This window comes from Ruditapes philippinarum, unplaced genomic scaffold, assembly GCF_026571515.1.
Source record: "Ruditapes philippinarum isolate M1 unplaced genomic scaffold, ASM2657151v2 ctg432_1_1_1_1, whole genome shotgun sequence".
NCBI classification, from domain to species: Eukaryota; Metazoa; Mollusca; class Bivalvia; order Venerida; family Veneridae; genus Ruditapes; species Ruditapes philippinarum.
The window spans coordinates 7,851-35,033 of NW_026865099.1; the positions used below are offsets into that span (position 1 = coordinate 7,851).

The 27,183-nt window shown below is 33.5% G+C and overlaps 1 protein-coding gene across 3 annotated transcripts; it reads left to right on the forward strand.

Moving 5' to 3' along the window:
• The first annotated feature begins 4,960 nt into the window (after window positions 1-4,960).
• LOC132727811 (uncharacterized) lies at window positions 4,961-27,183 on the forward strand. 3 transcript variants are annotated; one of them, XM_060713402.1, is made up of 4 exons: window positions 4,961-5,289; window positions 7,700-7,843; window positions 8,143-8,308; window positions 25,610-27,183. In XM_060713402.1, exons 2-4 carry the CDS (start codon window positions 7,709-7,711, stop codon window positions 27,112-27,114), a joined length of 1,806 nt encoding a protein of 601 aa, XP_060569385.1. In that variant the 5' UTR covers window positions 4,961-5,289; window positions 7,700-7,708; the 3' UTR covers window positions 27,115-27,183. The 3 variants fall into 3 exon arrangements, with proteins under 3 accessions (XP_060569385.1, XP_060569383.1, XP_060569384.1); XM_060713400.1 differs by lacking the exon at window positions 25,610-27,183 and adding an exon at window positions 8,653-11,236 and having other exon boundaries at window positions 4,995-5,289; XM_060713401.1 differs by lacking the exon at window positions 25,610-27,183 and adding an exon at window positions 8,653-11,236 and having other exon boundaries at window positions 4,995-5,261.

Here is a 27,183-nt window from a genome sequence, read left to right on the forward strand (position 1 = left end):
TTGTGCACTGCACTTCCCCTTATTGTGTTTGACAATTGTGTGAAGTTGTTTTGAATTCCAACCAGTTGTTTTAAAGTTATTCCCTTGACAAGGAAAAGTAACAAAGGGCAATTACTCTGTAATTAATCAAGCTAGAGTTATGGTTCTTGTGCATTGCACTTCCTCTCAATGTGCTTGACCATTGTGTGTAGTTATATTGAATTCCAACCATTAGTCTTCAAGTTATGGTCCGGACAAAAGAAAGGAATGGAAAAGTAACAAAGGGCAATAACTCTGTAATTACTTTAGATAGAGTTATGGTTCTTGTGCACTGCACTTCCCCTTATTGTGTTTGACAATTGTATGAAGTTGTTTTGAATTCCAACCAGCAGTTTTCAAGTTATGCCCCGGACAAGGAAAAGTAACAAAGGGCAATAACTCTGTAATTAGTCAAGCTAGAGTTATGGTTCTTGTGCACTGCACTTCCTCTCAATGTGCTTGACCATTGTGTGTAGTTATATTGAATTCCAACCATTAGTCTTCAAGTTATGGTCCGGACAAAAGAAAGGAATGGTAAAGTAACAAAGGGCAATAACTCTGTAATTACTTTAGATAGAGTTATGGTTCTTGTGCACTGCACTTCCCCTTATTGTGTTTGACAATTGTATGAAGTTGTTTTGAATTTCAACCAGTAGTTTTCAAGTTATGCCCCAGACAAGGAAAAGTAACAAAGGGCAATAAGTCTGTAATTAGTCAAGATAGAGTTATGGTTCTTGTGCACTGCACTTCCTCTCAATGTGCTTGACCATTGTGTGTAGTTATATTGAATTCCAACCATTAGTCTTCAAGTTATGCTCCGGACAAGGAAAATGCAACGGACGTCTGGACCGAACGACCGACCGACCGCCCGACCAAACGACCGACCGACCACCGGGTGACTCCTATATACCCCCCCAAACTTCGTTTTTGGGGGTATAAAAATCAATGGAAAAGTAACAAAGGGCAATAACTCTGTAATTACTTTAGATAGAGTTATGGTTCTTGTGCACTGCACTTTCCCTTATTGTGTTTGACAATTGTATGAAGTTGTTTTGAATTCCAACCAGCAGTTTTCAAGTTATGCCCCTGACAAGGAAAAGTAACAAAGGGCAATAACTCTGTAATTAGTCAAGATAGAGTTATGGTTCTTGTGCACTGCACTACCTCTCAATGTGCTTGACCATTGTATGTCGTTATACTGAATTCCAACCATTAGTCTTCAAGTAATGCTCTGGACAAGGAAAATGCAACGGACGTCTAGACCGACCGACCGACCACCGGGTGACTCCAATATACCCCCCCAAACTTCATTTTTGGGGGTATAATTAAGGTACCTGAGTTAATGACACAATGTTCTAAGTGATTGTGGGGCACAAATAGTTTCCATCCATGACTTAAACTGCTGGAGAATTCTTGTATGACAATATTATACTATAATAATATCATAAAAAAAAAAAAAAAAAAAAAAAAATCCACAAAAAACAGGATCTTATACATGTATGACACCTTATATTATAATTTATAAAACTATTATATCATCTTCAAATAAAACTGAAAGCCGAACACCACAGGAAAGCAACAAATTAAAAACTGTTGTACTTCTTAGAATGTTAAGGACTTGTGCTTCAAAGTTTTAAAATACTGACAAAAAGGCGGGTAAGAAATTGCTATATTAAGAAATTTCTATAAATACATTTATCCAAGTCTTGCATGATACTATCTCGTGTTATTCTTTTGAGTTAAACAGAATTACAAAAAAAATAATTGGGCTACAAGGTTATGTTACACATGCAAGCATTAAAAGCATTAATCATAAAATAGCCTTCAATTAGTAATATCTCATTGGTTGAAAACTAGAATATTGCATGACATTTTCTCGTGCTATATTATCGAAAACTTTGGAAACGGGAAACGGGAAACATGACAAAAGCCCAGGTGACTGATACAGCTGTAGTAGACTTTGAGCCTTCATTCAATCTGATTATTTTGTTGTTGTTTTTTTTTCTTTCTGAAAATCTGTCACAGATCTGTGTATGATTAACAAATTAATCATTGAAGAAAAAGATATCTATTCAAATGTTTGAACAATAAGATTTCAATCTATACACTAATCTAGGTCAGTTTCTGATGACAAGAGACTAAACACTTAACCCACAATCTGTAATGTTATATCTCTATTCCTTTATTCTTCATTTATTTATTCTTTGTTTTCCCTTATCATTACCTGAATAAGACTTGGCACAAACATGTTACCTATATTTTATAAAGACAATAGATTGAGCAATTAAACAAAGTGATGACTTCAGAATGATCCGTCTTATGACATAAAATGTAGAATTGATGAAGCATTATAATAATGCTAGATGAGCAATAATTATTGACAATAATAAATAAATCTATCACATCAAAAAAGTAGTTCTTATTTAAAATAACATTATACATATAATTATCTTAAACAAATCAAAATTCATTTGAAACTGTGATATGAGGATTAGAGTATAAATACAAGTAAGTTTTTTTCTTTTTTTTTCTCTCAAGGTGTGTCATGCAGTGAAGTGGTGGGGCTATGACAATTTTTTAAAAAAGAAATATTTATTAATTAATGAGGACCAGAACAGAATGGTTTGAAATTATACAGCTTAAAATAGTTACTATACATTTTAATGAAAAACTTGATTGTACAGAAAGTCTGTTGTTTATTTATCTCTTAACGAATATAGCCTGATGGCGGCGATTGAATCTACCAATGTGACCAGTGCCGAATAAAATCAACTGGCAAATCTGTGCTGTCTGATAATGGTCTACACTGTTCATTCAGTTTATATTTTGAAATTTTTCTTAATTATGATAATGATGAAATGTTTTTAACCAGACTGAAAGCTGGACAAGCCCATTTAAGATACACTGCAACCTCATTATAACATGTCCCGTTATAATGTTATAATGATAACCTCAGTATAAAGTTCATTATAAGGCCTTGGCTCCAAAACAAAAATCGTAATTTTTAGCTGATTATATTTTTTTTTCATTTACATTTACATTTAGCACAGCATTCGCTATAACATTTGTTCAATGTGACAGTCTTAAGTATAATTAACAATGGTACTTAGGACACTTGTGAGCACAGAAGGTGTGTATTCTCTCCTTTGTTTCTTTTACTTGTTGAACAGTAAGGTAACGAAATGTTATAAAAATCTCAAAATTCATACATAAAGTTCTGTGACACGCAAACATCGATGAATTTAGTCAACCACACAAGCCCAAAACCGGCAAAAAGTAACAAGAGCCGGTTGAACTGGGTGATGCTCCCCGACTAGGATTTGGACACAGAAAAGTATATCTTTTGTAGTTTCAGAGTTCAAAGTGTGATAATTCAAAACTAAGGCAATGCAAAGTTTCTGTCCTTTGCACTGCACTTCTACTCAATTAGATATATCTACTGACTTGCGCGCGACACATCGTCTCAATATGTTGATCATTTCTGTGAAATAGTTGTAAAATCCAACTTCAATTATGAAGTTATGGGCTGGACATGATTTTGCTGCAAGGTCATGCTGTGACCTTGACCTTCAAGGTAGTGACCCAAATGTTGAGCGGGACAAGTTGTCTCAATGTGGTGATCATTTCTGTGAAAAAAGTTGTAAAAAATCGACTTCAAATAACAAAGTTATGGGCTGGACACGATTTTGCTTCAAGGTCATGCTGTGACCTTGACCTTCAAGGTCATGCCGTGACCTTGACCTTCAAGGTAGCGACCCAAAATTAATGTTGCGTGGCGTGTGACACATTGTCTCAATATGGGGATCATTTCTGTGAAATAGTTGTAAAATCCAACTTCAAATAACGAAGTTATAGGCCGGACACGATTTTGCTTCAAGGTCATGCTGTGACCTTGAACTTCAAGGTAGTGACCCAAATGTTGCGCGACACATCGTCTCAATATGGTGATTATTTCTGTGAAATAGTTGTAAAATCCGACTTCAAATAACAAAGTAATAGGCCGGACACAAATTCGGGACGTTCGTACGTACGTACATTCGTACGGACTGACAACCTCACGACTATATGCTTCCCCGAAATTTTTCGGGGAGCATAAAAATCATTAGTGTTATATCTATCGGAGGTGGGCTGGGGTCAAGTGGCAATTTCTCAATGAACGTTTTATATCAGAACTTCATTATAACGCAGTGTTGAGACCTTTGACACCAACATGAGTGTTATAACGGGGTTGCAGTATGTTAATGAGGGCTTAATTACTCTCAAGCCCAATTCTTAAATCTAACCTGTACTTGTGTTATGAGAATTAGGGTCATAACTCAAGAACTTGGGTTCAAACCACTCACCTTACTATTTTAATAGAACACTACAGAAAATTGAACACGTTTTATTTTTCTTTCAACATATTTCAAACAGTTATTTAGTTTATACTTCTTTATTTTAGTTAGATTATATTGGCAGCTAAAAGTTTATTGAAACACTCTTGAATTCATTCCTTAAACCAACCAAAACTAAACAGTTATTTAGATGAAACAATGAAAATTGAGTGTCTTGGGATGAAAGAACAAAACTGGGAATTCCAAATTCATTTTGTATCATGACAGATTGAAAAGGTTTACTTGTTTTACAATACATTGTGTACCATTAAATGATTTAGGACATATTGTGAAATGATATCAAAAAATAATCTCAGTGCACTGCACAAAGCATCTATTTCTTAAATAACTTTCTTGATTGCTTTTTTTAGAAAGTATTTTAAGACATTGTGCAAATAGAAGTTTAAGATAAAAACAAACACTGCACAGATAAAAAAAGAGGATGTATGTCTAAACATGAAACAATGATTTTAAAATCATAAAAAACCACAATCAGATGAAATAAGAAAATCTTTCTTCCTAACCTAGCTACTGTAAAGGATTATCAAATAAATGTGAATTGTTTAATGACGAAGAATATATCATACAAAGCGTTTAATCTTCTTTAATGAACATGAAAACGTAAGAAGATACCAAATGTGACAGGTCCTGAAAATCTTTCTTTTTTAAGGGGAAACTTTCGAAAGTTACACTGTGATTCAGAAATCGTATTTTAAGCATGATATCAGAATAGAGGGATTTAGAGTATAAAAGTGGATAATAAAAAAAAAATACCAAGTAAGATTGTGAAACTGTCAAATTGGTGGAAGAAAAAAAAACTTCTGAAAATTGCTGAAAATTAAGTAAAGGCAAAGGATTACTGAAAATAAAGTAAAGACAAAGGATTACTGAAAATAAAGTGAAGACAAAGGATTACTGACAATTCATTAACTTTTTTTAGACAATGTATTACTGAAAATTATGAATTCATTAACTTTTTTTAGGCAAAGTATTACTAAAAATTATGTAAAGACAATTACTGAAAATTAAGTAAAGACAAAGGATTACTGAAAATTAAGTAAATACAAAGGATTACTGACAATAAAGTAAAGACAAAGTATAACTGAAAATTCAGTAACTTTTTTTAGACAAAGTATTACTAAAAATTATATAAAGACAATAACTGAAAATTAAGTAAAGACAAAGTGAAAATTAAGAGAAAAGACAAAAGTATTACTGAAAATTAAGTTAAAGACAATGTACTGAAATTCAAATTCTTCTTAATTTTCTGTTTCTTATCAATAAGATTGAAACAAAAAGTTCAAATATTACAAAAACAGTAAAATCAATCATTTGGATTTTACTGAGATATTTTAATATTTTCATTGAGAAAGCAAAGGAAAATGAAGTTTGAAACATTTATGTTCTAGCTTAAATTTAAAGTATCAGAGATTTATAGATGTATATCAGTTTCAGTCTCAGAGTGAAACAAATTTATCATCATATTCTATTTTAAACTATCATAGATTTGTCTGGTTTAGAGTAAAAATAATAAATTTACATTCATTAATATTTATTGTAAACAATCACAGATTTCTCTAATTTAAATTTACAGTAAAAATCACAAATTTATTATATTTATTTTAAACAATCATAGATTTGTTTGCTTTCAGGGCTCTCATTTGGTAAAATTTGGGGCAGAATATGGGCCCCATTCCCCCATAATTAACATAGTGTTTTTCTACCTCCTATAACCCAAAAAAAATTCCCCCTTAAAAATGATATTTAACGGCCATAGATAAGGGATCACCTTTATAAGTTGAAATTTTATACAAAGTATCAAAGATGTATTCAATTTCATTGAAAACAAGCAATTATCATAGTATTGCAAGCAATCCATAAGTCAGTCCCCTACCGTTAGAACCCGCCAACATTTCTGATGGGCCATTTGCCATTAAATTTTACAGTGAATGAATGGACATGAAATGAACTTAAATCTTTTGAGTTCTAAGTTTGTCTATATCACAGTAATGTGGGTTAAGTTTCCATTCCTAGTAAGGAAATTATGTTTATACAACCTTGTCATATTATTACGATGCGGGATTTTAAAAGTTAAAATCCTATAAGGAATGAAGAAGTTGGAGTGAAAAATACCAGTTTCTCGAAAAAATCTAAGTTCAAGGGGGACATTTAATTCTGGAAAATAGTCTTGCTAGAGTATTTAACCTTCGATTGATAATAAGAAACATATATATGAAGTTTGAAGTAGATACATTAGGAAAATAAAGAAGTTATTTAAAAAAGACAACATTTTTTTCCTCTAAAAAATCTAAGTTCAAGGGAGGTAATACTGATAATTTTTGTGCTAGAGTTATAAACCTTGTCACATATGATGTGGTTGAAATGACCAGAAACTTAAATTTAAAGTTTGAAAGTAAACACCTTAAGAAATAAAGAACATATAGTGAAAAAGCTGAAAAATTTCAATCAGAAATCTTGAAATTCAGGCTATTTGTTGCCATAGCAACCAGAATTTTCAACATAGGAAGAAAAGAAAAAGATGTGCATAATCTCCAGACTGCCATCTACCCATATTACAAGTTTCATAAAAAAATTTTCAGTACTTTTTGAAGTTATCACTGGGATCCAGTTTTATGTGTTAAATTTGCCATATTTTTCAGATAATTTGTTGCCATAGCAACCAGAATTTTCAACATAGGAAGAAAAAAAAAAGAACGTGCATAATCTCCATACTGCCATCTATCCATATATAAAGTTTCATAAAAATATTTTCAGTACTTTTTACGTTATCGCGGGATGCAGTTTTGTGGACGGACTGACGGACTGACAGACAGACGGACAGACAGACGGATGGAGGGTAAACCTAAAGACCCCTCCGGTTAAACCGGTAGGGGACTAATAACCAAAATATTTCAAGACAGCAACTTATTGTTGGTCAATTTGTTAACTGAATCATGTTTTATTTGTTTTCAATTAATTAATTTTTTCTGTTCAAATTCCTCCTTGAATGAAAAATATTTAAATATCACCCAAAAATTCCCCCCCCCCCCCCACATGGACCCTGGCCCCAGTCTCAAAAAGCTAACGAGAGCCCTGGCTTTATAGTAAAGTTCATGTATTTACCATCATTATGTCTTATTGTTAAATCATGAATTTATCATCATTACAGTTTATTGTAAATTTGTCATTATTTTCTCTAGAGCATATATCTACCAATTGTAAACAATCATAAATATACAATAATTATCTTTTGTTTACAGTAACAATTCTACAATCATAAATATACAATAATTATCTTTTGTTTACAGTAACCAATCATGGATAAGAGACAGAAGTCAACACTTCGTAGTCAGCATATCAAAATAGCTGATGAACTTATCCTAGACGAAGACTTCTACGCTGCCCTCCGCAGAGATAAAATATTCACCAATGGCATGCTAGATTTAATCAAGGTAAACCGAAAAGTGCCAAAAACTCACTTTCAGGGGCTAATAACTCAAGCCGCAGGATGGCGACTCTCAATTATTTTTACAGCCATTTGTTTCAAATATGCTTCTCTTTAACCACGTAAAGTTTCAGAATATTAACTGCACTATCTTAAATTTTCCTTGGTTAAAAAATTCCTGGAAATTTCAGTCATTTAATGAAACAATAAGACGGCCATGTTTATAATTAAAGGTTTTTGTTGTTTTGCTCTTGTGTTGCTTTTTTAATAAACACATTGTTCATGCTTTTACCCAAACAATTTCAGGCTGAGGTAAAGCCTAGGGACCGAGTGTATAAAATGCTTGAACTGCTGGAAAAAAGGGGACCAAAAGCTTTTGAAAACTTTGTGTGGATTCTGAAAGAAAATTACGAATGGCTGGCTAAAGAACTCGAAGACCAGTATGCTAGACGGCTTCAGTCTTATCAGCAAGGTAGAATCATTTAAGTATATATTTTTTAGAAATGATTGAATAAACAATTAAAGAACCATATGATTCAATTAAGATAATACTACTTGTTTTATTTTTACTTTTCCTCAACAATGACTTGATGGAAAATGGGTTAATTTCAAAAGCAATTGACTGTATGGTAAGAAAATGGAACCCTATTTGCACTGACACAGGCCCCTTCTTGCTTTGAAATTAAAACTGCAATTGACAATAATGATACATAAAAAGATTAAAATTCAGCTTAAGTACTTATGTGCCAACTGCTTTAAAATTATCATATTTGGTAAAATATATTCATTATGTTTTTCCTCTCTTGTTTCACCTAGAAAGAGAATTGCAAGAGCAAAGACATGCTAGATATGAAACCAATCCAAAATACTTTGATCAAGATGAAGAAAGGTTCTACAATCAAGAAAATAGAGCTGTATCAACACCTCCACATAGAAGAAAGGCAAGGCAAGTAATACCAATGCAGGATTCAATGTCTGCTGGGTATAATACAAAGGATTGCCAACAATTCTTTCCTAAGCCAGGCTATACTGTAGAAACTATGCCACAACAGTATCCAATTAAACGTAATGAATCTTATCCAGATATGGGTTTGGATGATACAGATACTGGTGCTGTAGGTGTTACAATGCAACTATGTGATGAAACTGATTCAAGACCACAGAAGAAGCAGTATAAAGATGCTTGTATGAGCCCCATAGGGATAATAGAATCTCAAAGAAGTATAACGAATGATTGTGAATCAAAGGCACTAAAATGTGATGAGGATGAAGCACAAAGTGTAACTGAATCATGCGATCAAGGTTTTGATGAAATCCAAAGTCAAACAGCCACTCTGTCCACATCAAATAATGATGATGTAGAAAGTACAGTCACAAGAACAACAGCGGTGAATAGTGTTGGAGTAAGTGACAATGTAGATGGCCCAGAGGATGTGAATGTTGCTGTTGATGATATTGATGAAGATTTTCCATCTAGCGAGGCTTATTATGACTGTATTCGTAGGGGCAGCTCTAGATTCTCACACTTTGGAGATGCTTTTCATGCGGAGTTAGATATCAAAGATGATGAAAATGACATATCTTATGAACAAAGTGAGGCTTTTCAAATACAAATGGATGCAATGCGGAAAATGTATAAGAAGATTGTTGAAGTAAATTTTGGAAATGAGGACGATGAAGACACTGATGATGATAATGACATTACTTGGGATATGCTTGAATGTGAAACTGACAGGCTAATTGATAGGTTGGAAAATTCTGATGACATGAAAATGATCAGAAAATGTCACAGCCTTTTTCAGGAGAAGGAAAGAAGACAACCACTTAACACATGTATTGAGAATTTACAAGCAGACAAAAAAGAACTCGAGAGCAAGCTCAAAGATAAACAAAAGGAGATTGATCAGATGGTTTTTGATTTATGGAAGCATCAACAAGATATGAGTAACCTGAAGAAGCTACAGAAGAGGCTTAGTGAACAGGACATAGAGCTGAAAAACTATAAAACATCATTAGAGAACTTAGAAAAAGATGCTGAAATAAAACTTAGGCAAATATCAGAAAAAGATCTTAAGATTGAAACATTGGAAGTCAGACTTAGAGAACTGCAAGGGGATCAGCACAGGAGGCCTGGCATGCAGAGGCGAGTGACAACCACACAGAGGAGGACATCCAATGCACAGGGGCAGTCTCCAAGAAGAGCACAGCCCAATAACCTTGGAGAGCCAAGAATTTCTCTCATGCAGAGTGGCTATGGTAACAGTTCCCAAACACCAAGAAATGTGTCTGCTGCAATGAGAAGAGCACCTAATAATAGGAGATAGTTTTTCATAATAGCAGTGAAATTTAGATGCCATTTTATAGTGTTTAAGTACAGAAGATAAATTTGGCATCAAACTCAGTTGAGGTGCAGAAGTTACATCGTTTTGACGTGCAGAAGTTGCATCTTGAGTACTTGAGTTCAGCAGAAAGAGTTTAAAATTCTACCATGTTTAAACATTCAACTAGTACAAGGGATAATTTTAAAGAAGTAGAATACATAGAAATATTCATAGATGTTCTTTAAAAGGTTAGACTGCTAGGAAATAAGTATTCATAAATGAAATGGTGATATCCCTCCCATGATGTGGAAATTCTATGCCTGACTCCCAACTTTTTGCCAGTGGACAAGTAGATTTGCCCAAGTGAATTTATGAGCAATAAATAATAAAAGATCTGTATTTTTATCCCTTAACAGTTGGGAACATTAAAATTTTACATTTTGCAATGAAATCCATGATAACTTTGCCCTAATACACTCAATTTAACATTATGCTATAGATAAGGTGAAATTTTGGTGGTAAGTGGATGACACTATTGCTGATATACAACAAAACATTAAATCATAATCATTAAAATTATTTATAGTATACCAATTATTCAGAAAATAGTTTGCTATTTAAAGATTTGAAATAAATATATATTTTTAATACCTTAAACTTTGCAAATATAGATAGAATAAATACTAGTAGCATAATACATGTATAGGATTTAGTATGGACTATGGAATAATGTAAATGGTGGAAGCTGAAGACTGTTGGGCTCAGATTAGATTTTCAAAAATACCAATGCCACATATCAGAATTGCAATTTCTAATAAAGCATGCTAATCAAAGTTGGTTTGATTTTTTTTAACCTTCAATTACTAACACAATTAAAAAAATAATTATCAGGCAAGTGTTAGGGGGCAGTTGCCATGGCTGTTGCATGATAAAATTGCTTGTTAAAACATTGTGTTCCATTCTTGAAAGATTTATTAATGCCTTTCTGATATTTTCTCATATTGCATTGTTTTTGTTCTTTGTTTTTTAAATCCTATTTTGTTGTTACATTTTATTGACTTTGTTGCTAAATAAATCATATTATGCAATTTTTTTCTGATTGACTTATAATTCAAACCAACACAGTAAAGGTCATATAGGTGAATTTCCAGTTTTATTCATAAAATGCGCCAAAATGACATTGTTGTATGGCACACGACTCATCTGGCACCCCCTATGCCAGATCAAATTTCCGGCATGGGTAAATCTCACAGAAACTCACGTCTGCTATGCAAGAAGTTCAATTTCCTAAACTTTTCTTAGTGGCCTTCAGCAGTTTAAACATGTTATTTTTAGATAAATTGGTTCATATAATTGTTAAATCAAAAGAATACTGGTGGATTATGAAATTTGCTGTCATTCAAAAACATATAAACAATAAAGACACTCATCGATACCTGTAATCTACTGGTGCACTCTCTATATGTAAATTAGTAAAGTGGACAATTTGTTTTCTGTTCTTCTATTTTTAGAAACGAACATCACTGGAGGTTATTAATAGCTTTCGGGATGCTGTTTTGAAGGAGGCTTTTCATTTTCATACACCATTGAGGCATTTGACAAGAAAATTGTAAAAATCAAAACGTTTGAGTGAAATTTGATTAAATTTTTGGCGACACATTTTTGTAAAGCTAACATATATCAACATGATCACTAGACTTACCGGCAAATTTATGCGCTAAGTTTGTCCCTTATTGGTCTTAATTGAAATGAAATGCCGCTAATCTGCTAATTGTTGTTTATTGATATTTAATCTGCAATTATCAACAGTCTGGAGATATCACCCGTTGACTTCCAACATCCGCTAAATTGTATCACCACGTTTCATTGGTTTTCCAATTTTACTGATCAATGAAAATAGGTTGAATGTTTTGATAGAGGCTGAGCGTGGAGATTAAACTTTGACATTTGGGAAATTATTTTAATAGGGTGACATTGTTTTTGCTTTTGTGAAAATGGAGAGAGACAGAGCGACTTTTTTACTTTTTCACCCAAGTCGCCTATAAACGTGAAACAAGTTTATTTGTAATAGTTCTTCTACTAAAAAAATTACAGGACAGTTGGTCCAGAGACTTTCTAAATTTGTCGGACCTTTAAAAAAATTACCGGACATGACTGACGGTTCGACAATGTTTTTTTTTGACTGCACACACCAACACTGAACAGCCATTTTGACAACCGAGCAGGCTCAACAAAAGTCCTCTGACTAAGTATAATGCTTCAAAGCAAAAAAAAAGAACAAGAAACAGTGCGGAGAAACAAATTTTAATATTTTTATTTGACCTCTAGTCACATTGACCTTCATTTTGTGAAAGACAACTCGACTCATAATATAAAACATTTGTTCTAAGTTATATTAAAATCCATTTATATAGAAGTTATACTCAAAAGTGAATGTTTTAATTTGTAATTTAACCTTTGACCAAGTTGACCAAGAAGTAAGACCTTGACCTAAATTGCCACAGACACCTGAATTTTCCCTGTGACACTCCAATTCACTATAGAGAATATTTTTCCCAAGTTATATTAAAATCCCTCCATGCATGACTGACCCCTAAATGTGACCTTGATCTTTGCCACAGACACCTGGATTTTTCACGCTATACTCCGCGTCATTATGGAGAATATTTTTCCCAAGTTATATTAAAATCCCTCCATGCATGTAGAAGTTATGCTCCGGACACGGGTTTTGCGCTAACCCCAAACTGTGAACTTGGCCTTTGAGTGGCTGACCTAGGCTTTGTGTGCCTCACACCACCCCATCATGGTGAACATTTTTACCAAATTATTTTGAAATCCTTCACAGAATGAGCAAGATGTAGGCAAGACAAATCCCAAAGGATGAACAGAAGCACATACACCAAACTATACATCAAATGTAATGGCTAAGTCTAGCTCACCACAGGTGGGCTGGACAAAAATGGTCTAACTAAGAAAATAAATTCAAAGACAACATTTTTAATTCAGTCATTAACATAGTACAGACGTCTGATGTTTTGATAATGCAATGTCACAATATGCAGTGCCAAACAGCGAGTGAAAAAAAACGTCAAACAAAAAAAGCTATTAAGTAAATGTTTAACAGTTAAATATTACTTTTATTTCACTATAAATACTCTGGGTTTTTTTGCTTGAAAAACATAATATGAAATAAAACTAGAAATGTGTCGTCATGCCATGGATGCCCCCACATGCAGCCAAATTTCAGATGTTATAGTATTAAGTTCCAAATTTGTTTGCACAAACTATTTTTTTCATTTTAAGTTCAAAGCCCTTAAAACTATTCAATGTTAACACAAACCATTTTTATACCAAGTTCAAGGCACTGAAACTATTCAGTGTTAACCTTTTGTAATTTGCATATTGCATATTTGTAGCCAAAATAATGACTACATACACTTTCACAAAAGTATGAGTGCTGAAACTGAAAATTCAAAATTTTTCCAACATTCAAAATAGATAACTTTGTCCAAAATAATTAAACCATGACCAAATTCAAACTTGAACTGCTTATTCCTAAAATGTATTTGAGTTGAATGGGAGATAATGAACGGAAACGGAAAATTTCATAGTATTTTCAAAGTGAAAGGGGCAGAACTCTGCTAAAAATCATTGAACCATGATTAAATTTGAACTTGACCTGCACATTCCTTTGACTTATCCATATGTCAAATTTGAGTTGAATGTGTACAACTGTTGGGGAGATAACGAACGGAAACTGATGATGACGAAATGACGGAATGATGGAAGGACGAAAGGACGGAACAGGGTAACACTATATACCCCAGTTATTTCATGGCAGGGGCATAATAATAAAACCTTTTCAAAATTTGTTAACTTCAAAATGTTTATGCAAAGGGTAGATTTTACAACAGTTTCTTTATTTGTTTGGGTCGTCAGACCAAACAAATAATGGTAGAAAAATTTCAGACCCTGATACGCTTATTGGCAAAAACCAAAAGTAGTCCAAACTCCTCAAAGGGGTTACTTCCCTTTTTATGTACACTTATGCCGAATATTAAGGGGAGATCAATGCATAAAGATTGTCAAATGACAGGCGCATTTATATTCAAGCCTTCAGGGGAAAGAAAAAATGGTTCCAGATTGGTCAAGATTTCTAATATTATGTAATTCTTGACAGATAGACATGCTTATCTTAAGCTTCATGATTATTTACATCAGTGTTTAACAAAAGGTTTACCGTGAACAAAATATCTCGAAATTAATAAGGGTTACAAACCCTAATTTAGAATAATTTGGTTTCCTTCATAATGTTATCTGTTAACTTCACCGTGGTGCTGGGGTTTAAACGCCCGCTTAGGAAGCGAGAGGTCTGGAGTTCAAATCCCAGTTAAAGCAACTCACGTTGTTTTTGTTTTGTTTTTTTTATTCTAATTTTTGTTAAGCCAAATTGTTTAAGCCAAATAAACATTGCAATTACACTTATAGCCGATATACTACAGTTATAACAATGGAAACAGCATTAGTGGCACTATTAAAAAACAAATTGGTTGATAATCTCACAACCTTCACCTTTCTGACATTCTAAGACCCAAACAAATACAGCGTCATCGGTGTTTTGATTTACTGATTGGAACAACCTTTAAAGAACATTGGTATTAGAAATTCTGAAACCATCAAAAATGAGTCCAACTATATCTTTTTTCTAGACACGTAAGAATGGAAATAAGATCTTGATTTTGAGTGATCTGTGTTACATATTTAGCTTATTATGTCATTAAGATGACTTGATTTCCTGATTAAGGTATGATATAATATATATATATATATATATATATATATATATATATATATATATATATATATATATATATAATAATATATATATATATATATATAATATATATATTATATATATATATATATATCACATTCTATAATCAGAAACAAAGACACATTTGAGAATAACCAGGGTATTTTTTCTGATTTGTAAAGATTCTTTGGCAATCTTATCTGTAAGACAGAGGGCCATGATGACCCTCATATTGCTCACCTGATTTTGAAGGCTCATATTTGGACTGAAACAGTATCCCCTGCAATGTTTACAAGATTTTTCAAAATGTGGACTTTGTGACTTAGTTTTTCACCAAAGGTGATCCATATTCAAACTTGACCTAGAAATCACCAAAACAACCTCTCTGATCAATCTTCATAATATCATTTTGTATCATAATGATAGCCGCTAGAGTTGTAACAAGTTTATTTCCATATTTGAGCTGTGTGACCCAGTTTTTGGCCCCTGGAGTACCAATATTTATACCTGACCTAGAAATCACTTTAACATTTTGAACAAATTCCAGGATATTTCGATCAAAACAGCAGCCTCTAGAGAATTACCAAAATTTTTCCATATTTGGGCTGTGTGACCTAGGTTTTGACCCAAAGAAACCCATATTAAAACTTGACCTAGGGATCCTCATAACAACAGTTCTGAATAATTTTCAGGTTATTTGGATTTTTTTTTCCATATAATAATGGGCTGTGACCTAGTTTTTGACCAATTTGACCTAGAAATCTTCAAAACAACCTTTTTTGGCCAATTTGCAGGATATTTTGGTCAAAACAGTAGCCATTAGTGTTTGGGTCAAAACAGTAACCACTAGAGTATTAACAAGGGATTTTTCTATTTTTAGCTCCTGTGACTAGTTTTTCATCAGAGATTACCCATGTTTAAACTAATCTGAGCAATTACTTAGACAAACATCCTGACCAAGTTTGATGACAATTGAGGCTAAAATATGACCACTAAATTAACTATCAATGAACTAAATGTGGACGGCCAACGAACTACGGATATTCAACGAACCTAAACCAGGTGAGCTTCAAAGCAAATGGACCTGACATAATCTTTATTTTTAGAGCTTTAATAATGATCATTGTTTAAGGATTTGAATTAATGATCGTTCATTGGAGGAAAAATCTTTAAATTGTCAGTACTGCACAAAACTGTTAACAGAAACGAAAAGGGAGTAATCAAGTTAAATAAGCTATGGATAACAGACACAAATCAGCTCTTCGAAGAGTGCGTACTGACTTTTGTGATGATCTTGCTTTGGGTACAAAGTTTTATGCTGAACTGATAAAAGAAAAAATCTTTATAGAGGATCAGATTGAACAAATAAAGGTATTTAGTTTTTTCATGTTCTGTAAAGAAAATTTCCAAATATGGCAACAAAGTGGCCTTGTAAAACTATTTTAGATGAACAGATTTCCAATATTTTTTCATAAAACTGCAAAAAGAATATAGACCCTATCATTTAAGACTGGATTCAAATTGTGCTGTTGGATGACGTCATTGGGGAATACGACAGACATTAAATTTTGCCGCTATGATTAAGTACATTAGATATAACGATCTTAGTCCTTACTTTTATAAGATGGGCAGATTGAAATTGCCAAAATTTTGTTTAATTGAATAAGATATTACATAAAAAAGATGAATAAAAATGTTTACCATGATAAGGTTAACAATTTGTTTCAATACTAGACCATTTGGCTTGGTAACTGATCATGGTAACCATTTTTGTTTGATTTTTTAAGCAGGATGCCTCCAGATTCATGCTAATTTTCATGAAAATTTTGAAAATGTAAATGATTAATTAAATATTGAATATTTTAACTTTTTCTAAGGATCTTAATACATTTTTCTAAAGATTGAATTTTTTTTAATATTTTGGCTCATCAGGAGAGGTGCAGCTTTTATAATGAAAATTGTCGCACCGTGTTTTACCAGGCAGTTAAAGGGAAAGACAAGGTTAAAATAAAAACTTGATTTCAGAAAAAGAATACTATAAATAATAAGTCTGCAAATTTTCTGCCGCCAAATAATAATATTAAACGAATGATAACAAAATTTAAATCGCTAAATCACCGATTTCTACAAATCGGTAAGCGCGGCCATGTTTGTGTATTGGCCGTATAAAAACAGGTGCGCGTGATGTCATTTCCCCACATCTTTTAGATTCATGATAAATCTAGTTGAAATCGTAAGGAAATATTAATATAATAAAGTATTGATCTGACAATTAATTTTTCACAGGAGGTGTAGAGTAGATTTTTTATGGTTTCAAAATACGTAACAATATCAAAAAAAAAAAAAAAAAAAAAAAAAAAAAAAAATAATAATAATAATATAAAATAAATACAAGGAAACGTACGGGCTAGCCAAAAGGTTCTAGCCGTACGTGAGAGTCACGAACGTCTAGCCAGGACGCACTGTATTGTCTAGCCGTACGGCAATTTTCAAAATTATATGGAAGTCGAACGTTATAAAATTGTTGATTTTCATGCTTTATCATTTGTTGTTTTTAATATGTATGAATTATTAAATCATTTTTGTTAATTTTTAAAGCACATGGATCGAAAAAAAAAATGATCGGAGTGGAATAAATAAATAAAAAGAACATGAATGGAAAAAAAACGGTGAAATGCAAAAATAATTATATAATTTTCAAAACAGTAGATAAAATATCGAACATAAAAGCACAGTCAATCAAATTTAATTAGCCTTAATTAAAACCTATTACCCAGGGACTGACAATAGAATTTTTAGAATGCCTTTCACGGGAAAATGCAAACTTTCCTTGATACAGTACCGTCGGTAATTGTCGCAATTATCAAGAGCCCAACAACAATCATTTTCCAGTGTTTGTTGTTGGGGTTGGTCTTTTTCCATTATAAAAGGTGTCGAAAATTAAACTGAATGAAAACAAAATAGGAATTATTATCAAAAATTTGTAAAACTATTTCAATTGGTGTAAATGCAAAGCAAAGGCTATTTTTTCTCGAAATCTTGTGATGACAAAGATCGATATATATAGCGATCAAAGGCGATTAATCTCTAAAAAGTTAACAATCCAAAGACAATTAATGCTGTTTCTTGGTTTAAAATCCTTTGCTTAAAGTCATAAAATAAACATATGCATTTTCGACTTCCATAAAAAATTTTTGAAAAGTGCCGTGCGGCTAGCCAATACAGCGTGTCCTTGGTAGTCGTACGTGACTCACGTACGGCTAAAACTTTTGGCTAGCCGTACGGGCCCGTAACGCTAGCCACTTCCATTATAAAACCCTACTAAAACGTGTTCTTAATAGTACATATAATTAATTTTTTTGCAGTTTGATTCTGACTTTCAAATTTAAAGGTGTGAAAACATATGTTATAATTTATGTACACATTTTCAAAAATATCAGCAAACTGTTTTGAAAAGTAATTGTTAACATGTCTGTTCAACGTATGATGCTGCGCGCATCGTAATCGTGGCCTAATATTAACTGCAGGCAAATCATTTTTATTGGCCTGCTCAAAAATCTAATTTGCATAATTTAAATTCACACAATTGCTGGTTCTTAAACTACTTATGTCTAATACGTGGCATTGTCCATTTTAATTGTTCCTAATTTGCACCAAATGCTCCTGTCACACTGTGTACTGACGAAAATTTTTATTGCTCCTTTGTATGCCTCTGTGCCGACAGACCTTTTGATCATGCACAATATTGCCCTAATTGGTTTATCACCCTTGTCAAATATTCTAATGACGAAATAGAAACATCTATTTTTTACCGCTTTATCAGTGGAACTGAATGACCTTAGGGGGAATTCGGTTCTAGCACCTGTTCAAATTGTACTGTAGTAAATTACAGCACGTCATAAAATAGCAACCACATTTTTTTCAGTTCCCCCAATAATCATTTTAAAAATATTAAGTAGATTTATGATTTTTTGTTTTATTGGATTAAGTTTAACGGTAGAAGAAATGCATATCTGTCGGGGAAAGTAATTTGGTAAGTAGATAACGTGGAAAAAAGCTTTGGGGAACTGGATAACCGACCCGAGAATATGCGTAAAATTATAGCGGAATGGGCAACCTTTGCTGTGGTACCAGTTTTGACTGGGTGCCTAAATAACTTTACGGACAGTATTTTGTTTTCATACGATATAAGTCTGGCTGCCGATTTTTCCTGCGCCTTTTCTCATTTTTTAGCGTCAATGGCGGAAAATCGCGCCTCAGCATATTGGATTTAGTTGATATTTTTACCTGAAAAATATGACCGGCGGATGTACCCTATTGGACAGCTTGTCTAGCGAAAATTAAGTACAAAATAAAAGAATATATCGTCAATTTGAAGAAGTTTCTCATAGTTTTTCCCAAAGTAAATTTATGGTTTATCTTTTTAAAAATTAAACAGTCATTGCTTAAATCTGGGGGGTTTGGGGTCATCCCGCAAGCTTTTAAATATCGGGGAAAAGAAATTAAAGTCGTTTGGGTTTTTCCTTTTTATTAAAAAAAATTTTAAAAGGGCCCAAATTCCCCGCCATATTTATTTTTTTTTCATAAAAAAATATAAAAATTACGCAAAAATTTAAAATTTAAAAGTTTTTTCATCAAGATATTTTTTTTCCCGTTTGTTACCAAACGTGTAAATAAAAACCGGAATGGGGTATAAAACGGGCACAAAACTCGGGCCCCGTCCCGTCTCGCGAGAAAAAGAAAAGAACGCCAAAAATTTGGGGGCGCCCATGAACTTAAATTTCTCAAGTAAAAAATAGTGTTTTTAAAAACACGAAAATTTTTCTCTTATAGGGTTGAATTTTCCCAAAAAGGGAAAAATGGGGATGGTTTTTTCCCCCCCTTTTTAAAAAGATGAAAAATTTAAAATTTTGACAGACATCGGGTCCATTCCATTCTTTATTCTTTAAATTGTAACCAAAAAGAAAGTAAAAATTTAAAGTTATCTTTGTTCTTTCTAAAAACTCAGTAAACCCCCAGGGTAATTTTTTAGTTTTCAAAATTTTAAGAAAATTTTGTAGTTTCGTAAAAAAAAAAACCGGCCTGAGTAATAATTAAAAATTTTTGCAAGGGATTGGTTTTTGAATTAGATTATTATTTTGATTTAAGCATTGTCTCAGACAAAGAAAAACAATAATATGAATCTATTTAATTAAAAAAAAAATGTTAAGGCAAAAAAATAGCAATTCTTTTGAATGTACATGACTGAATATTAAAGCTTGTAAAGTGATTTTTCAACTTCATATTTTTATTTTATTCATATTCTGCTTAACATTCTTTTCTTAATCACCAAAAAAAACAAACAAAAAAACAAGTTATGAAACACGTACACAGAAATTCGTTTTTTAACTGAATTATGATTTTACGCATTTTTTACTGTGCTAGTTGGTAGTCATTCTGGAGTATCAAATCAGTAAGGCATGACCAATAAAGAACCTAGATTGATCCATAGCCAAATACGGATGCCCGGATCATAAAATTTAATATTTTGACACCTAACAAAAGTGAGTTAATCTGATGTAATGTTTAAACTCTAAAATATGCACCCTGGTGATTTATGATATCACAGCCAATTTGTTATTATTATGCCGCTTGTAAATACAACATATGCACCCTGTTAATAAACATGTTACGGCACTGTAATAAGTGGCACTTATATATACAAATCTATTTATTTATAAAATAAGTAACTGAAAAAGATCTTATTGGCGTTTGTTGCGAATCTTAGCCACATGCTTTTCGTTCATTCAGGAATATTTATAAAATCATATCCTTCACTGGTTCTTCAAAAGATTTTTTATATGGCATAATGAAAAGGGATCAATAAGTGCTGACAGAATGCATTTTGCTATTGTTCTGAAGCTTGAAAAACAATCATTAACAAGATATGTTTGTAAAACATGTATGCCCCCTATCAGCAGCCAATTAGTCATGTGATAAGGTTATTATGCATGACTTCTGACCCAGTGATCAAACAATTAATAAGGGTTATCAAGTATCTACTGGTCATGACCTTAACCTTTGACCCGTTGACCCAAAACTCAATAGGGGTCATCTGCTGGTCACGACCAATCATCATACAATGTTTGAAAGTTCCTTAGGCCTAAGCGTTTTTAGTTAATGATCGGAAACCGTTTTTACCTTCAAGTTCAATGTGACCTTGACCTTTGACCCTTGACCCCAAAATCAATAGGTCGTCTGCTGGTCATGACCAATCACCATACCAAGTTTGAAGTTCCTAGGCCAAAGGGTTCTTTAGTTATTGATCGGAAACTGTTTTAACATACAAGGTCAATGTGAACTTGACCTTTGACCCCAAAATCAATAGGGGTCATCTGCTGGTCATGACCAATCACCGTGCCAAGTTTGAAGTTCCTAGACCGAAGCGTTCTTAAGTTATTGATTTGAAAGCATTTTTACCTACAAGGTCAATGTGACCTTGCCCTTTGACCCCTTAACCCCAATATCAATAGGGGTCATCTGCTGGACATGACCAATCACCATACCAAGTTTTGAAGTTCCTAGGCCTAAGGGTTCTTTAGTTATTGATCGGAAACCGTTTTTTTTTTACCTAAGAGGTCAATGTGACCTTGACCTTTGACCCTTGACCCCAAAATCAATAGGGGTCATCTACTGATCATGACCAATCACCATACCAAGTTTGAAGTTCCTAGGCCTAAGGGTTCTTTCATCATTGATCGGAAATCGTTTTTACCTACAAGGTCAATGTGACCTTGACCTTTGACCCCTTAACCCCAAAATCAATAGGGGTCATCTGCTGGTCATGACTAATCACCATACCAAGTTTGAAGTTCCTAGGCCTAAGGGTTCTTTTGTTATTGATCAGAAACCGTTTTTACCCAAGAGGTCAATGTGACCTTGACCTTTGACCCCTTAACCCCAAAATCAATAGGGGTCATCTGCTGGTCATGACTAATCACCATACCAAGTTTGAAGTTCCTAGGCCTAAAGGTTCTTTTGTTATTGATCAGAAACCGTTTTTACCCAAGAGGTCAATGTGACCTTGACCTTTGACCCCAAAATCAAAAGGGGTCATCTACTGATCATGACCAATCACCATACCAAGTTTGAAGTTCCTAGGCCTTAAAGTTCTTTAGTTATTGATCGGAAACCGTTATTGCTTACAAGGTCAATGTGACCTTGACCTTTGACCCCTTGACCCCAAAATCAATAGGGGTCATCTACTGGTCATGACCAATCACCATACCAAGTTTGAAGTTCCTAGGCCTAAGGGTTCTTTAGTTATCACTCGGAAACCATTTGGTCTACGGACCGACGGACCAACGGACCGACGGACCGACAAGTGCAAAGCAATATACCCCCTTTTCTTCGAAATGGGGGCATAAAAATAAACACTGACAATCTTACTTTCACGTTTGTCACAAAAATGCCGGAATTTTCTAAATGACAGAAAATCAAACAGAAAACTAGAAAAAGACCATTTAAATTTGTATAAGGTAATTTAACAGTGTATGGGTGTTTATTAAATATTAAAATTTGATTTAGTAACTAGCTTTAGAGAAAATCTAATAGATATATTCACTTTGAAATTCTGTTGTTTAAATTTACCCCCTAACAAGAATTAATTTTAATCTTTGTTTTTGAATATTTTTTTTTATTTTCTTGATATGAAATTTATCTATGCAGGAGTCAAATTGTTATAACCGTAATTAAACGATCAGTATTTATTACTTACTTTAAATAAGCTAACATTCTACGCAGTTTTGTATAATACAATCCCCCATTTAAGTCATATCTGGTAAGGGAAGTAACTCTTTCTCGACGCTTATCGCTTAAATGAAAGGGTCTATAGACTGGTCATGAAATTTTCTAAGATGATTAACTTTTTATAATGGGCACAACAGTTATTTTATCAATTATTACTGGACAGTTTTATTTGTCCTCTAATGCATTAGCAAAGTCATTTACTATGTAAAACTCTGGTTAATTACATAAAATGTGACCAGGTAAAGAGAAAACAAACACATTTGATGTATTCATATTGGAGGGACAAAAAAGCCAAATGACAAAACAAGACGCAGTCACAGACTGACATATCTACCCTAAACAAAAGAAAAACTTATTTTGCACGCTGCAATGTGACGAAAACCAGGTTTTCAACAACCAAGTTTTGATGTGACATCAATCAATAGGTCAAAGTGCACTGAAGTTATTGAGTAGAAGCTGAACATTCTATTGTAAGCAAATGCCCTTGACCTTGCTCCCAGATATCTAAGTGGCAATCCAAAGCTGCCACACAGCAAATTTGGTGTCAAAAGGTCAATGCAAACTCAAGTTATTATGTGAAAACTGAATACATTAACCTTGATCACAGACACCTCGGTAGCGATCAAAAGCTGCCTCGTAATATAAGCTACCCATATATCAAGTTTGGTGTCAATAGGCCAAAGCAAACTCAAGTTATTGAGCTGAAACTGAATTTCTATTTTTAGTAACAGTGACCTTGACCACTGACACATGGGTAGCAATCCCAAGCTTCCTCCTGCTATAACCTACCCATACTCCAAGTTTGGTGACAATAGGCCAAACCAAACTGAAAAAATTGAGATGAAACTGAATTTCTCTTTTAGAACCAGTGACCTTGATGACAGATGTCTTGGTAGCAATCCCAAGCTGCCTCTTGATGTAAGCTATCCATACACCAATTTTTATGTTAATATGCCCAAGCAAACTCAAGTTATTGAGCGAAAACTGTATTTCTATTTTTAGTAACAGTGACCTTGACCTTGATGACCTCTTGATAAAGGCTACCTAAACACCAAGTTTTTGTGTAAATAGGCCAAAGCAAAAACAATTTATTGAGCAGAAACTGAATTTCTATTTTAGTAAAAGTGACCTTGACCTTGATCACAGTCACCTTGGTCGCAATTCCATGCTACCTCTTGATATAAGCTACCTACACAACAAGTTTGGTGTCAAAAGGCCAAAGTAAACTCAAGTTATTGAGCAAAAACTGAATTTCTATTTTTAGTAACAGTGATCTTGACCTCGATCACAGACACCTGGGTAGCAATCCCATGTTGCCTCTTGATATAAGCTATCCATACACAAAGTTTGGTGTCAATAGGCCAAAGCAAACTCAAGTTATTGAGCTGAAACTGAATTTCTTTTTTTTAGTAAAAGTGACCTTGATCTTGATCACAGACACCTGGGTAACAATCACAAGCTGCCTCTTCATATAAGCTGTCCATACACCAAGTTTGGTGTCAATAGCCAAAGCAAACTAAAGTTATTGAGCGGAAACCAAAAGTTGACATCCGTCAGCCGGCCTGCCTACCCGGCAGACTTCAGCATTTCCATGAAAACCTGGTTAAAAAAGATTTTAAATATCATCAGTTTTACATTCTTTTATAGGCACAACCTACAACTTGTGATCAAGTAAACAAATTGTTGGACCTTCTACCCAAAAGAGGACCACAGGCTTTTACAAAGTTTGTAACACTTGTCAGAAAGGATCATTCTTGGCTTGCAGATAAGCTAGAAAATAATGTTCAAAAAGGTAAATTTGACAGTAATGATGGATTAGTCGGTATAAATCTTCATATATTGATTTAGTCAGTACAATAAATTTGAAGAAACAGTTAAGAATTTTTACCTTTGACAATATTTAACTTGAAAATACTAAAATGTTTTGTCTCATTTCTTTGACAACAAAGTGCTCAAGGGTGAGCTTTTGTGATCACTCTGCGTCGTTTCTGTGTCAGTGTGTCCTTCAAAAATGGCATTAAACTCTTAAATCATCAACTCCTACCTAACCAATGGGCCAATATTATTAAAACTAAGAAGGAATGATCCTTGCATAAAGCCCTTTAAAAATTGATCAAAGAATTCCATTCCATGCTAAATTCTAGTTGGCATAGCAACCAAAAGAAAAAAATCTGCTTGTAAAGAACCGCAAGAGATAGAGCTCAGATATTTGGCATGAAACATCTTCTAGTGGATGTCTACAAAGTTTGTTCAAATAAAAGCCCTAAGGTATTTTAAAATTGGCCAGCCCAAGGGGGTCATTGATTTTCCTTATATGTATATATAATAAAAACTTAAAAAATCTTGTGAAAATCCAAAAGCACTAAAGCTAAGATATTTGGCATGAAACATCTTCTAGAGGATGTCTGTTTGTTTAAATACAAGCCCTAGGGGTCAAAATTTGCCTTGCCCCAGGGGGTCAATGATTTTCATTTTATATTTTTTTAGAAATATTTGAATCAACAATTAAACTTAAAGAAAGAAACATATGATTTAATTTAGATAAATTAGATTCATTTAAAGTTAATTATCAAAAAAATGTATGGTTATACTACTAGTCTTATTTTCTTTTTTCTTCAACAATGACTTGATGGAAAATGGGTTATTCCAAAAGCAATTGACTGTAAGAAAATGGAACCCTACTTGCACTGACACAGGACCCTTCTTGCTTTGAAATTGAAACTGCAATTGACAATAATAATACATAAAAAGATTAAAATTCAGCTTGGGTACTTATGTGCCAATTTGCCTTGAAATTATCTTATTTCATAATATATATGCAACTATTTTTTTCCTCTCTTGTTTCACCTAGAAAGAGAATTGCAAGAGCAAAGACATGCTAGATATGAATCCAATCCAAAATACTTTGATCAAGATGAAGAGAGGTTCTACAATCCAGAAAATAGAGCTGTATCAACACCTCCACATAGAAGAAAGGCAAGGCAAGTAATACCAATGCAGGATTCAATGTCAGCTGGGTATAATATAAAGGATTGCCAACAATTCTTTCCTAAGCCAGGCTACACTGTAGAAACTATACCACAACAGTATCCAATTAAGCGTAATGAATCTTATCCAGATATGGGTTTGGATGATACAGATACTGGTGCTGTAGGTGTTACAATGCAACTATGTGATGAAACTGATTCAAGACCACAGAAGAAGCAGTATAAAGATGCTTGTATGAGCCCCATAGGGATAATAGAATCTCAAAAAAGTATAACAAATGATTGTGAATCAAAAGCACTAAAATGTGATGAGGATGAAGCACAAAGTGTAACTGAATCATGCAATCAAGGTTTTGATGAAATCCAAAGTCAAACAGCCACTGTGTCAACATCAAATAATGATGATGTAGAAAGTACAGTCACAAGAACAACAAAGGTGAATAGTGTTGGAGTAAGTGACAATGTAGATGGCCCAGAGGATGTGAATGTTGCCGGTGATGATATTGATGAAGATTTTCCATCTAGCGACTGTATTCGTAGGGGCAGCTCTAGATGCTCACACTTTGAAGATGCTTTTCATGAGGAGCTAGATATCAAAGATGATGAAAATGACACATCTAGGTCTGAACTATCTTACGAACAAAGTGAGGCTTTTCAAATACAAATGGATGCAATGCGGAAAATGTATAAGAAGCTTGTTGAAGTAAATTTTGAAAATGAAGACAATGAAGACACTGATAATGATAATGACATTACTTGGGATATGCTTGAGCGTGAAACTGACAGGCTAATTAATAGGTTGGAAAATTCTGATGACATGAAAATGATCAGAAAATGTCACAGCCTTTTTCAGGAGAAGGAAAGAAGACAACCACTTAACACATGTATTGAGAATTTACAAGCAGACAAAAAAGAACTGGAGAGCAAGCTCAAAGATAGGCAAAAGGAGATTGATCAGATGGTTAATGATTTATGGAAGCATCAACAAGATTTGAGTAACCTGAAGAAGCTACAGAAGAGGCTCAGTGAACAGGACATAGAGCTGAAAAACTATAAAACATCATTAGAGAACTTAGAAAAAGATGCTGAAATAAAACTTAGGCAAATATCAGAAAAAGATCTAAGGATTGAAACATTGGAAGTCCGGCTTAGAGAACTGGAAGGGGATCAGCACAGGAGGCCTGGCATCCAAATGAGGCGTGGGACAACCACACAGAGGAGGACATCCAATGCACAGGGGCAGTCTCCAAGAAGAGCACAGCCCAATAACTATGGAATTTCTGTCATGCAAGGTGGCTATGGTAACAGTTCCCAATCGCCAAGAAATGCATCTGTTCCAATGAGAAAAACACCTAATAATAGGAGATAATTTTTCATAATAATTTAGATGCCATTTTATAGTGTTTAAGTACAGAAGATAATTTTGGCATCAAACAAA